A 14986-nucleotide genomic window follows, 5' to 3' on the forward strand; every position below is an offset into this window, starting at 1 on the left:
AACCAAAATAGACTATAAAATCAAATCCCAAATATAAACAATATAAAACGATCAAATTAAAAAAACAATAGAGTGACCAAGAAGAAACTGTTTTTTTTTTATAGAAAAAAACATAATTATTTTTTTTAATTCGCCCGGTCTCCTCGATTGATGTGTTTGTCCATGCCTTAAACCGACTTCATCCTAGGTTAAAATTTATATTTATGCCTCTAATATCAAGCCTTAAACCGACAAAACCCGGGTTAGGTACTATGTCCATGCTATAATATCGAGCAATGATGGTATGGTAATAATGCATGATGTGATATTAAAAAAAAAAAAAAAACTCTATCGGCTTCCTTCTTTGTCTCAAAATAACGGCATGACAGGCTTGGATGTCACGTTCATTTGATATAAATTAGATAGGTAATAATACATCGTGGATATGATTTTTTTTTTAACGTGATAAAAAGAATATTCAACTAATAATAATGTTTTTTTAAAAAAGCAAGAAATATTTAGAACCTAAGTGTATTGATTCTAGGTTCAATAATCTTTGTTAATTTAACAATATAATTTAAAAAATTAATAACAATAACCCCCCAAAAAAAATTAAACAAGTACTAATATAAAAAAATAAACACTTGCTTTACAATATCTTTTAAATGTCCCAACGATCTTATTTGATAACAAATCAAAAAATAAATAAAAACATGATAATCTCATAAAAAAAATGAAAGAAATTCAAAGTTTAATTACCAACAAAGCAAATATTTAAGGATGTACTAAAAAAAATCAATTTTAAAAAATGATAAAAAAAAAATTGATTTGAATTCAAATTCACGGTCTGATCCCAAGGTTGAAATAAGCCTGCATAAAAAAAATTGAATAAAACAATGGAAGTCAATTCTCAAGCAGGCCAAAAGATGGAAGGAAAAAATAAATTAAAAAAAAACATAAAAAATATCAAAGTTAAATTAGGCTAATTTTTAAAAAATAAATATTCTCGTGAACTGGGTCATGAGACTGTGATTATCTTATAGAAGTGAAAGACAAGAAAAAAAGATACAAAGCAAAATCCCTAATTATCCAAAAAAATTAAAAAAAAAACAAAACAAATAGCAATAAAAAAAATAAGAACCAAATCTAGTATAAAAAATGAAAGAAAATAACGAGGGAACAAATCAAAAAATTAAATAAATCAAGAAAATGATAAATAAACAAAAAAAATAAAAATCAAAATAATTAGGATAAAATTTGATACAAAGATTAAATGAAATAAAATGTTGAGGGAAAAAGATTTTTTAAAAAAAATCAAGAAAATGATAAAAATAACAAACAAATAGCAATCAATAAAACGAGGAACAAAATTGATACAAATAAAAATTAACAATAAACATTTGATTTTTTGAAGGATTGATGTGAAATCCAAGGTGAAAGGAGATAAAAGTGGCAGGAAAACAAAAAAATCCACTGAATCGCAATTGTTATTCCGTCGTGCACACGTGCCTGACCACTAAAAAAAGGACGATGTGACTCTTTCAATCCTGTCTTAAAATATGATGTTTGATCATCAGGAGATGACACGCGCCACTAAAAAAACATGAGTGACTTCTACTCGCTAGAACGTGCATAGCATGTCTTAAGTATTTTTATTTTTTTAATTATGTTTATATTTTTTAGAAGACTGAATTTCCTCCTATTCAAGTTAGTTATATTAAAAAAAAACATGATTAAAAGATGACAATGCCCTTGGATGTCAATTTTAGTTTTTTTTTTTTTTTATACTTTTTAAAGTAATATAATCATTTTACCATGCAATCGAAGCTTCAATAAAAATCGTTGTATTTTAAAGGAAAATCTACCTGTATACCCTTATATATTGTATTGTATCAATTACAACCTTTTATAAAGAAAATCAATTAATTATAATTTTTAGTTTGTTTTCATCTTCCAATATACTTTACTGTCAATAATTTTGTAAAAAATTATGGTCATATAAACCACATGTGATAATTTCAATATAAATTAATGAAATTACACTTTTAAGTAAATATAAAATACCTATTATGTAAAAAAAAGTTCAAGTGTGCTACATATAATAATTTTAGTATGAAACCAATTTTATTCGGGTTATAATCCCCAAATATATTTGTTTTATTCTTCACAATTTATATTGAAATGACTGACGTGCTATATAGATGACCAACGGTTTTAATAAAAATAAATGGAGTTATTTTTTAAAAAAGAACAAATTAAATATTATAATTGATTGTTTTTTATATATAAAAGTATGACAGGGAAATCATTAAAAATTAAATCTACCTATTTTTTACCAACAACATTTAAGTTAGAAATGTAATATAATATAATAAATACAATAAAAAATAAATATATTTACGCAATATTTAACAAATTTTATTTTAACTATAAAGTGTTTTTTATCAAACATAAATTATTTTTCATTAATTAACTTTTTTATGACAAATAAATATAAAAAAATATAAAAATATATATATATTGGTTCAACAGTCGACCATCTTGTCAACATTTAGAAAGAATTAAGGTTTGATTCGAATCAAGCAATTTTACGTATTTTTAACTTCTTTATCTGCCATGAATGCAATAAGTTTTTGAGCGTTTTTAGTATGGTCGTAAATATTATTTTTTAAAATATTATTTTATAAAAATATATTAAAATAATATTTTTTTTATTTTTAAAATTTTATTAAAGACTTCAGCACATTAAAAAATTAAAAATAATAATTTGAAACAAAAATAAAATTTAAAAATTCTCAAATGCGTTTTTTTAACACAAAACAAGTACACCATGAAAAATCACTATTTATAGATTTTTTTTTATTTAGAACTCACTTTTAATTTAAAAATTAAACTGTCTGCATTTAAAAATTACCTCAAGCTTGTCACAATTTAATATAATCAGATATAAAAATTATTTTTGACTGCATTTAAAATTACTTTGAGATAATTAGTCTATAAAATAATCTATATAATTTCCCATCATTTTAAGTTTGTTATCCTATAAAATAATTAAATTTTGATTTATATTCAATTTTAATTTTACCTTCTTATGATTACAACAAAAAAATAAGTTGAGCCCTATAATCAAAGATGGATAAACTCTGCAATTAGAACATCATTTTTCTTAGCGGTGGTAATTATCTCAAAATAATAATAAAAATATATTTTTATCTCTCAATCACTGTTTTTCTATTTAAAAACACATTTCCACTCCTTGTATCATGAAACATTAACTAGAAGCAACCTTACAAACATGACTGTTAGGGAAATTCCTGTTTATTTTTATATTTTAAAAGTGATTTAAAAAAAAATTATATTTTCAAATTATTTTAATGCGTTGATATCAAAAATGATTTTTAAAAAATTTAAAAAATAATTATTTTAATGTATCTCTGAGTGAAAAACACTTAAAAAAACAACTGCAACCATACTCCCAAACACACCTACCATTAAAGTGCTTTTTATACCCTGTTATTTTTTATTGGAGTTTCAACAAATTTTAATTTTTTTTCTTCAATTTTTTTTTATATTTTTTAATCATTTTGATATGCATATATCAAAAATAAATTTTTAAAAATAAAAAATATTATTTTAATATATTTTTAAATAAAAAATACTTTAAAAAATAACCTCTACCTACCAACTCACGTCCCCCCTTTAAAATATCAACAATCGAATGGACCCAACTTTCGGGTCTCTTTCAAAGCAGGCTAAATCAATCTCTCTCTCTCTCTCTCTCTGTATATATATGTAGAGACACACACAGAATTAATACGTGGAAAATGTCCAGTTGGCCTATGACAATAGTAACCATGTCACCAACGATAAGCTAATTAGATCCAACAACCATGGCACGATGTCATATAAAAACGATGACCATTACATGACGTTAAATAATAATTATTAAACCTGAACTGGCCTGGTGGATCAACTCGATAGCTAGACCGGTTCGGGTTTATCAAAAAACTAGCTGGTATAACGACTCAGCCAAACCCAAACGACCCTTCAGGTCGACCCATGACCCGAGCGACCCAGGCAAACTCAGGCGAGACTCAGTGTTTGTTTTTCATTTTTTCAAATGTGGTTTTTTTTCTATACCCTTTTTTTTATATTTTTTTAGTTGGTTATTGACACTTTTTAAAGCTCACTGTATAAATATTAGAAAAATATTTTATTTTTTCAATGTGGGATTTGAAACTCTTTAATATATATATTATATATTTCCAAGAAAAAAGTTATGTGTTTTTCAATGTGAGATTTGAAATCCTTTAATATATATACTCTTATGTTTCCAAGGAAAAAATTGTTTTTTCAATGTGAGATTTGAAACCCTTTTATATATATACTTTATGTTCACAAGAAAAAAATTATGTTTTTTCAATGTAGGATAAAAAAATATTTTGATTTAAATACTTCAACTTAAAATGATAACATAATATATTTTCAATATGAGATTAGAAATCCTTTAGTATATATACTCTATGTTTACAATAAATAAGTTATGTTTTTTCAATATGAAATTTGAAACCATTTCGTATATATACTTTATATTCACAAGAAAAAAAAATTATATTTTTTCAATGTAGGATAAAAGTTTTTTTTGGTTTAAATACTTCTACTTAAAAGCATAACATAGTATCTTTTCAATGTGAAATAATTTTTTTTAAATATTTTTTTAAACTTCATTTTTCTACAACATGTATAACCTATATTCATATGGATATTTTCATGTGAAATATTAAAAATTTTCCGGGTTGACCCATGAAACCCGGAACCCTGCCCTTTGATCGGGTCAACCCTCAGGCCGGGTTTGATAACTATGGGTTAAATTACTGTGATCATATCAATTTTCACCCAAAATATTTTTTTATTATTATTAATTTTCGTTTTTGAAAACATTTTGGATTTCTTAAGCAGGATTTTTGTTAGAATTTTTTAAAATGAACGTTGATTTTCTATTCTATTTTTATAAAAAATACAATTTAGATAAAATGGATGGTTTGTTTGAGAAATTGTTAAAATTTGAAGGGACGAAATTGATACCACTTGGGAGCCATTGCTTGGATTTGTCCGTTTTTCTTTGTGTTACAGCTGTCAATTCGAAAGGACAATATCGTTTGGTCACCCTATAAAATATTATTTGGTGAGGTTGTTAAGATTTCCACGTGAAACATGATATCGGATGGTGAAATAGCATTTAGATTCTTTTCTTTCCTTTTTCAACGACAGGAAGACTATACGGTAGCGTTAAAAATAATTTTTTTTTATATTTTTTTTATATTTTTTAATATCAATATATAAAAATATTCAAAAAAACTATATAAAAAAATAATTTAAATAAAAATAATTTAAATTTTTTGAGAAGCTTGACCAGCCAAACAACCATAATTGATAAGGATAAATCATTTTCCAATTCAACATGTTAATTTATGTTTTTGATGATATAAGATCTAGATTGGATTGAATTTTAACAAAAAATAATGTAAAATTTATCATTTAAAAACCTGGATTGACTTGCAACTTGGTCAATATAGAAAAAATTCAGTCAAAACCCTATTAAAATTCATTGATTTTTTTTCTTAATAATGTTATTTTTATTTTTTTATAAAACAAAAAAAATAATTTGACTTTACCTAACTCACCTAATCTATTATCCAAATAAATAGTTTAAAAACCATGACAAAATTAAGAGTGAGCAAAAAAATCAAAAAACTGATTAAATCGAGAAAATATAAAAACAAATAATCAAAAAAACCGAATCGTGAAAAAAAAATCGATTAAACAGATTAAAATTTTAAAAAACCCGACTGGTTCGGTTCGGTTTCGGTTTTATAAGTTTGAAACTGTAAAAATTGAATCGAACCCAAACCGAAAAAAACCAAAATAAAAACTGAGCCAAACAAAAAAAAACCAAGCCAAACTAAAAAACCAAGCCCAAATAAAAAAATCAAGTTAAACCGGTTTGAACCAGTTTTGTGTTTTTAAAAATTTTTTATTTAATTTTTTTTTTAATAAAAATCAAACCATATCAAAAATGATTATCTTGGACGAACCAGTGTCTAAGCCTAAATACAATAAAGGATTCAGTCCAAAAAAAACACATAGTAATTAAGACTAATTTTAAGACCAAAGGCAAAAGAAATTAATAAATTAAACCAAGCCAAAATAACCAACTTTCACCAACTTAATCCTAATTAGTAATGGAGCTAAGAGATGTACATCTTTCACAGCTTTTGATGGCATCGGAATTTGCAAGGCTTGATTTGACACCGGAGACCAGTATACCTAAACATTCAAAATTGATTTTCGACCAGAAATCTACGATTTTCTTCTTTTTCTTAAATAATACATTTAATAAAAATAACATAAAAATTAGTATAATTAAGAAAAAAATTGACAAAGTAGTATAATTTAATTGATTACATTACAAAAAACAGCACAATTAATTAAGATTTAATAGCTTATCACTACTTTCAATAGGACAACGTGTTCAGATTTGAAATTTCAAAAGTTAGGTTAATAGAAATAGTGTAATCAATATTAAAAAATTAAGCGTTACGCTATTCCCAAGAACATCTCCCTTAAAGACATTTTTTTTTATTTGTCTCAAAATTTGGAAACGAAGGTGCTAATTTTTTTTAAAGATCGCACCATTTTCAAAAATCCATTTTTTTTTTTTATGATTCAAGGATCAGGCCAAATTCTTAAAGGTTGAACAACTTCTAATAATACAATTTATTCCCTTTTAATTTTTAATTTTTATAAATTCATACATCAACGGACATCAAAATGATAAAAAAAATAATTTAAAATAAAAAAATAAAACTTGATAAAAAACCGGTTGAACTGCATCTTCCAACTATACTACTTCGCAAGTTTTTAATCCTCTTATGTGCTATTTGAGGAAAAAAAAAAAGAAAAAGAAAAACTCAAAATCTACACCTCTATTACTAGAAAGTATAATGACAGACCGTCTCCAACCTCACCGACAAAATAACTGCCACCACATGTGGCAACGAGGAGGCTGTCTTTACGAAAGGACCCATGAGAAGTCCTTTCGATTTTGTCTTGCTCATGGCGCATCTGCGTATGTGGGTGATGAGTTAGATTTCTTCGTTGCAGATACTGTAGAAGATGAAATACTATTTGGAGGTTTGCAGAACATGGGATTCTGCAATGAAAATGGTGTTCACCCTTCCCAAAGCTTATGAATTATACATAGAAACAATTTTAACCTATAGTAGTTATATAGCACAAACTTTCCTAGATTTTGATGATTATTCAAAATAAAATGTGATTGTTCAAGAGGATAAACGAAGAGAAGAAGGGGGAGGAGAAATGAAGGAACGTGTTAATTCAGTTAATGAAGAAGTCTTCAATTATCACAGGTTTTTCTTTCTAATTTATTTTATATTCAAAGTGTTCTTGTGTTTTTTCCATCTCCTAATATATATATATATATATATTTTAATGTTTTTTTTTCTGACCCACAAAACAAGGAGAGTTCAAGAGTTGATATATAGGTACTGTTCGGAAACACAGACCTGTTTTATTTGGATATACTAATATTAAAAATAATTTTATAAAAATAAAAAATAAAAAAATAATTTTTCTTCCTTTTAAAGATTCTTATATTAATTAAAAATATTCACATCCTTTAATCATTATAATCATCAAATTTGTCTAACAGTGGAGTAGCGTTTATATGTAAAATATTTTTATTAAAAAATATATTAAAATAATATTAATACATCGATCAATCATTTTAGAATCTTCTAAAAATTAATTGTAAAAAAAATAAAAAATTAAAGCTTTTGCCACCCTCCTTCTAGGCGGTCAAGGCTTTGAATAAAGCAAGAAAACTTGCACTAACATTAGCAAATTATTATGGATCCAACATCATTAGCTTGGACTTTAACCTTACACGTGTTGGTAAATGGTGTGTTGAGGGGAATCATGTCTAAATATTATTCTAGCAAAATGATGAACCTTTTACATGTGTTCTTGACTCTGTCTTTAATTTTCTGTGGAAAGATACATTCAGAAACAGTAAAAAAAAGAAAGATGAATCTGGCAGCCTTCACTGTAATTATTGAAGAACCATTACAGCTTTCGGTCAAGTTTGCCCACCAAAGAGGCACATGACATAATTTGGACTTATTATTCCCTAACAGTAACCAAAGATTTACAAGTATTTTTTAGATTGCAGTGTAGAGTATTTTTTTATTTAAAAATATATTAAATAAATATTTTTTTTATTAATTTTTAACCTTATAGAACTTAGTAACTGAAAACTTGAACAATTTTCAAGAATTAATAATTGGATGGATCATCAACTTCCACTTCAACTCAGAACCAAAACCATGGTCAGTTACCATAAATTTCTTTACAGGAGAAAATCTTGATTCCTTCTGTAAGAAAAGAAATTCAAAGTCGAATACAATGAGGGGAAAAAAAAGAATTACCGTACTATACGCATATCTATATTAGTTACCACTAACAGGAGAAGCTGTTGCGCCTTTTGAGCTCAACAACGATCACACTGATGTTATCTTTGCTGCCCCGAGCCATTGCTAGCTCGGCTAGCACCGCTGCAGCCTCTGCTGCGCGACAACTCTCGCTCACAACTCCCTGGGACTTCCTCCTCATCCGGCCATGCAGGCATCTCTTTATAATCTGGCATGCGAATTCGTTGGAGATGACATCCCATAGGCCATCACTGGCCAGGACGAGGAATTCATCATTTTCAGTTCGCTTATCCACGGTGACTTCTGGTTTGGAGGATACAAATGGTTTGAGATACTGATCACCTGCATCAAGATGTTAAAGCCATGTGAGTAAGGAAAAGGATATATTTTATTCATGAAATTCAATCTCTTAATCCTGCTTGTGCTAAATATCTTTTCAATATGACCTAACGACAGCAACTCTCAAGGATGGTTAACAGCAGTTTACTAGTGATCAACGTGATCTGGTTGTGCTCTGCCCTAGCTGTAAGGCAGCACAGGTCTAGCTACTAGTCCCCCATTACTAAATTATCATGAGGCTCCGATTGTTTTTGTGATGCGGTCTGCATTTTATGTCAATCATAAATTTAAAAATATTCGGTAATCTCTTGAAACCTTGACAATTCATAGACTTAATAAATATAGCACAGAAAATTCATCGTAAACGAATAAGTTTAAATGTGAGTGATCTGTTTGAAATTTGATACAGCATAATTTTTCGTGTACCATGCAAGTGAGGAAGAAACTAGACAAAAACATGTATGGAGACGCCAGCAAAGAAGAAACATGAGAGAACAAGATGATCTAGCTTCCGACTTGTAATAATTGATGGAAGTTTCACATACCTATAGATCTGGAAGTGGCAAGAACTCCTAGAACACGGTGTCCGTTCCAGTTTATAACCCTTCCACCTGCAGCTTCAACTCTCTCCAACTCATCAGGTCTGTCAGGCTTCGCAAAAAAGAGGTGTCAACAAATTATTCATCTTAAACATTAAAAAAAGAAAGAGACTAAACCTTTAAAAAACAATGGTCATATAGCATAATTTGTTCAAACATTATATTTTCCATTTTTCCCTTTTATTTTTGATTAAATGACCCCTTTTAAGATCTGTAGCTTGGAAGCTCAACCTCAGAAGGAGTGGATTAATTCTGATTGCTTTTTCCCAAATTATTTGCAGTAACTGTGTCCAGTTCAGGGGAAAATTAGCACCACAGGTATCATCCCTGTCTTCATATTTTACAATATTTTGTTGTGTAAAACAATTCTTTATAGTTTCATTTTCTTTTTAAAATCTTAACAGGACACTGAGCTAAGATTATAGGGTGACCATCTGATGATCAAAACATTCTATATAATATTACCAAATGATTTTAATAGTAATTAAACAACACAACCTAAATAGAAATCTCATGGAACCTTCCTTTTCTTTTGATCTTGATTAGGCTAATAAGCACAAATTTCATATCTGAGAATAAAATTCCGGAAAATCCCAGAAGATTTTATTGTTCTATACTTGAAAAAAATAGATCAAAGAGTTAAAAGAAGTTTTTTTTTTATTATTATTAAAATATTATTTTTAAAACTTTTTATCTCCTATTTCTTTTTTTTTTCTTTTTTATCCGTCTCTCCTATACTATAAAATATCTCAGTTTCAGCTTGAGCGCGTAGATTCGTAGAATTTTCATAAACTTCCTCTATTTTTCCCACTTTAATTTTTCAGGATAATTCTCAACTTTAAATTGAAATCAATTGATTGAGAATTAAGTCATAAAACTAGCAAATAGCTTCACTCAATTAAGAGATTGATGGTCTAAATCCAAATTGAAGGTGGGAACAAAAAAAAAAAAAAACACTCGATCGATTTCAACAAACCCAAAAATCATTACCTTATGATCAACTGACAATGGCACGGCAACCCCACCTCTACAAATCACAGCTCTAGAATCCCCACAATTAGCCACCACCACCTCCTCCTTCCCCACCACTGCAACAACAGCCGTAGACCCAATCATCTTATCCTTCACCACCTCCTCATCCATCTTTCTAAAACACTCCTCCATCACCTTCTCCCACTCCACACCACCACCCCCTTCCTTTCCCTCCATTATCTCCTCCACAAGAACTCTATGCAACCTCTCTTTACACGCCTCCGCTACAAGAGCTCCACCATGTCCATCATAAACACCAAAAAAATCATACTTCTTTTCACCATCATTAAAACTCAAAAAACCCAACTCCACCTTCACTGTATCCTCCATCTCTTTCCTCCCCCCTATAACAGACACCGACCCATATGATAAAACTACTTCATCTTGCAAAACAACATCATTCCTCAGCGGTGTTAACGATATTGATATCTCCTTTGAACCACCATCATCACTAGCTTTTGCAGCAAAAATTCCTCCTGCTTTCTTCTCTTCACCACACAAATCACCGCCCTTCCTCTCAATGCCATCATCCCCGCCGGAGATGGTGACATGGGATTTATTATTTTGACACGTATACTTCAATCGTCGGATTTTTAATCTTCTCCGACGAGAATTCAACGTCTTGATCACAGTGAGCTGATCCATCCTCATTATCAAAGAGTCTCCAAGCTGTCGCAAACAAACATGTAGAGCAAATCAAATCTCAAGCGTCGAGAACCAAAACCATCACAAAAAGCAAATATCTTGGTGCCAACCTCCTCATTTTGCATGAAAGAAGTAAAAATTTCGTGGTAGAAAAGGAAAAGCACAGGGAGCTAAATGGGAATATAAAACAAATAGGCAATGATGATCATGTTAAAGCAGATGAAGGGTAGCCGTTGATTGTTCTTTGGTGCCCTTGTACACTGCCACATGGGATGAATAAAAGCCACTAATTTGGATTTTTATAAGGGAGACGTGGACGGAAGAGATGGATTAAGGGGTACGTGGAGGATGGATCCGGGTGTTGGGGCCCAAGTGTGGAACTCTAGAAGTTATTACGTGGCGTCTCGTTGTGCTTAAAGTAGTAAAAGTCAGGCTTTGATGTGTTTGGATCTGACAAGGAAGATGTTTGACTTGGAAATGAAAAGGATTCTTAAGACACGTGTTTAATGATGCCGCGTCGCGTGTCCGATGAGAGCTGCTTTGGCCATCTTTTGTGTCGGGTGTTAAATTCGAGTTTTTTTTTTTAAATTAGCACTTTTATTTTTTATTTTATTCTTTTTTCAAACTCAAAAATATTACAGACAGTAACACGTTAGGTAAAAAACGCGAGTAAATTATTTTTAAAAATTTTTAATTTTTTTAATTTTAAATTAATATATTTTTTAATATTTTTAAATTATTTTGATGTGTTCATGTCAAAAATAATTTTTTTTTAAAATTATATTTTAATATATTTCTGAATAAAAACTACTTTAAAAAACAATTATAATCATACTTAAAAAAAAATCCCAACTTGAAAAAAAAAACATGCAGATGGGTTGCAGAAACTTCAAGAGAGTGAAAAAAGAATAGAAAAAAAAATAATTTTTATTTTCCTTAAAATAGTTTGATGGACGAGGAAATAATAAGAAAGTGATTGTATTCATACCACATGGTTATTTAATTTTTTTTATTAGGTATTAAAAATATTTAATCCATTTTACTTCTAGCCAAGTCAAGTGATGTAGAAATGGAGTGAATGAAAAGTATAGATTACAGTATAAATATGAAAGTAGAATACAAAATAATTATATTTTCCTTTTAGAACATACAAATATTTTCAACAACAAAATGGAAATGGATGTAAGAACATCAGAGTAAAATTTAAAATCATCTCCTAGTAAAATTCTAATTAATGGATGATGAGTATTCAACATGACGCGGAGTTTGATTTATCATCTATGCTACACTTAGCATATTTTTAATAGAACATTAAAAAAAAAAAAACTTAGTTCACTTCAATATTTCAAATTTATCTAATTAAATCTCAAGTTCCCTATTACATAACTTCTTTATTTATGTAAAATAATAGAATTTTAAAGAGATTTAAATAAATTTTTTTTTATCAAGCTCATCCAGAAGCAATAAACGAATGTTAATTATTTAAAAAAATATTTAATTTCAATTGATATATAAACTAATTCGAGATTATTGTAATAATAATAATTTAATAATATAGTGTTTGGTATTATAATAACAATTATTTTTAAAAATTTTTTCACTTAAAAATATTATTTTTTTTAAAATATTTATTTTTAATATTAATATATTAAAATTATTATTATTGTCATAATCCAATTCTTGAATTTACAAAAAAAAAAATTAGAATTGGATTAAGACAAATTGAAAGTTTGAGGACTAATAAGGATTGAATTATAAATTTAGGAGTCAATTTGATCAAATATTAAAAGAATTGATAAGTTTGGGGATTTGATTGAACTTTGATTTAATTAATTATTGCAAGAGCTTAATTGAAAAAATACTAAAGTTTTGTGTTGATTTGGGTTAACATTGCATGAAATTAAAATTCAAGGACCACAATGAATAGACGGTGGTACTTTAGAGAGTTTGAATTGATTTTAAGAGAAGTAATTTGAAAAACATTAAAAGTTGAACACGTGACATCATTTCAGTGGCCTGTCTGTGGCCCCATAGTGCGATACCACATTCACATATGATCCCTCTGTTTTTACATTTCATTAAATCAAGTCCTCTACTCTTACTTCCAATTAAAGGTAATTTCAGCTTCTTCTTCTAATTTGTTACTCATTAAAAATGTCAGATGAATGCCAAATTTCATAATGTGATTGGGTAACAGATCACATTGTCTTAAATTGAAGACAACATGTCAAGAAAATCCCAGGTCGGCTAAGGAATTTTATCAAGAACACAACTGATAAGTCCACAAAATCCCAGGTCAGTCAACAAATGCCAATGGAGTCTGGAATCAACAAATATATGCTTCAGTGATTTCTCAATAATTTTCTGCAAACAATATGATTTTATTTGCCAGTAATCATTGCAGGAGCGAGTTCCATCCTTGAAATGATGAAATCTATTGGCATCTCTTACCTCTACTTCTCTCCCTCTGACAATAGAGAAGTGTTTGAATGCTGCGTGACAATCTCCATAGACGCGAAGGTTTTTGAACACCCTAATGGGTTTTGAACTGGATGTGCTTATAAGACGAAGTGCTACAACAATTTTCTCACTGTGCTGAAGCAAGTAGAAGGGCTACGCAAACATATCTGCAGAAAGTGAGGCGTTCTATAATCTTTGAGGGTGTCATATTTGTCCAACTGAAAGCAAGGCATGTACTATAATCTTCGTACATTGAACAATGATGGTGTTTGGGATGCAAACTAAGTATAAATATTTGAACTCTGTTCTTTTGATTCTCAAAGTGATAAGAATGGCTGTCATTTCTTGAGTTCAATTTTTCCTCCTTCCCCTAGTTTGGAAAAGGCTATGATACCAAACTACAGTTTATATTGAATTTTTCACCAAGAATATCACCTTGTGCATTAAAAAAAAAAAAAAACTAATGCTCGTAAAGAAAATCCCACAAACATTTTTTCTTTGCGTCAATTGAGTGTTTTCTCTGGGAATAGAATCTTGCTTCTCATACTGAAGTTCTTTCAAAAGGTACTAAAAAGGGCTGTAATGGCATTGAGCCAAATGTTCGAGATATCTGGTTCAATACCTTCGTGTTTTGAGGAGTCCCGGAAGAACAACTCTGAATATTCTTTTATCTTCATATTATGAACATGATTATTACTTAACCCTTCGTATTTGAAAGCCTGTAATTTTCTCAAAGATAATTTGCAAACAGTGGCCATTTTATCTCATCTTTCCTGGAGAGGCTTATTTGATCAACTTTATTTCGAGGTTTGTGAGCCACATATCATGCCCCTTGATGAATGACTTGGAAATAATATCTAAAGAACAAAAATAGTCTAATACTGATCGCTCTCACTTTTGAACTACCATTTATGTTTCTAATATTCACAGGGGTTGAATCTTTTTTATTTGATTACTATTGCTTTGGAGACTGCAAATTGTCATCAAAATAAAGTTTTTCTTAAATTGTTTTTCCCTCTTCTAATTCTTATGGCTGTCGTGACTCTCCCTCATCAAACCAAGAATTTTAATTCTTAATTTTGAATTTTTGAGTTCAAGAAAGGTGGAAGTATCAAATAAATACTTCTCTCTCATGTTACTTTTGATTATGGTTTATTTATAGAAGGATCATAAAAGAGATAGTAGTTTATAAAGATTTGAAGTTTATATTGTTAAAATTGATTCATAATTATTATGGGTTTAAGGTTAAGTAATTGATTTTGAGTGTGTTGTTAGAAATAAAAATTTGTGAATTGATTTATTACGGGTTAAGAAATATGTTTCAACTTTGCTGGAAAATATAAAATGGTATTGAGGTTGAAAATGATGAAATTTTATTTTGATCATTGATTTAAGAAACTTATAGTTTAGTTCCTAAATTTT

At 28.7% G+C, this 14986-nt stretch overlaps 1 protein-coding gene and 1 long non-coding RNA gene across 3 annotated transcripts; one reads left to right on the top strand and one right to left on the bottom strand.

The window, feature by feature from the left end:
* Positions 1-8324: 8324 nt before the first annotated feature.
* On the bottom strand, positions 8325-11374 carry LOC7489826 (protein phosphatase 2C 51). Its single transcript, XM_024581841.2, has 4 exons — positions 11215-11374; positions 10418-11128; positions 9374-9479; positions 8325-8831 (listed from the first exon to the last, which is right to left on the bottom strand). Exons 1-4 carry the CDS (start codon positions 11227-11229, stop codon positions 8518-8520), a joined length of 1146 nt encoding a protein of 381 aa, XP_024437609.1. The 5' UTR covers positions 11230-11374; the 3' UTR covers positions 8325-8517.
* LOC112323487 (uncharacterized) lies at positions 8713-13919 on the top strand. Of its 2 annotated transcripts, XR_008057009.1 has the most exons (5): positions 8713-8854; positions 8946-9128; positions 9238-9745; positions 13266-13399; positions 13509-13919. It is a non-coding gene; the product is annotated as an uncharacterized LOC112323487 (long non-coding RNA). The 2 variants fall into 2 exon arrangements; XR_002976914.2 differs by having other exon boundaries at positions 8946-9745.
* The last annotated feature ends 1067 nt before the right edge of the window (positions 13920-14986 follow it).

The sequence above is a fragment of the Populus trichocarpa genome, chromosome 12 (genome assembly GCF_000002775.5).
Source record: "Populus trichocarpa isolate Nisqually-1 chromosome 12, P.trichocarpa_v4.1, whole genome shotgun sequence".
NCBI classification, from domain to species: domain Eukaryota; kingdom Viridiplantae; phylum Streptophyta; class Magnoliopsida; order Malpighiales; family Salicaceae; genus Populus; species Populus trichocarpa.

Coding starts and splice junctions, on each gene's coding strand:
- LOC7489826 (XM_024581841.2), bottom strand. Junction 9,480..10,417: donor CATTGTCAGTTGATCATAAG/GTAATGATTTTT, acceptor TTTTTTGCGAAG/CCTGACAGACCTGATGAGTT. Junction 8,832..9,373: donor TGCCACTTCCAGATCTATAG/GTATGTGAAACT, acceptor ATCTTGATGCAG/GTGATCAGTATCTCAAACCA.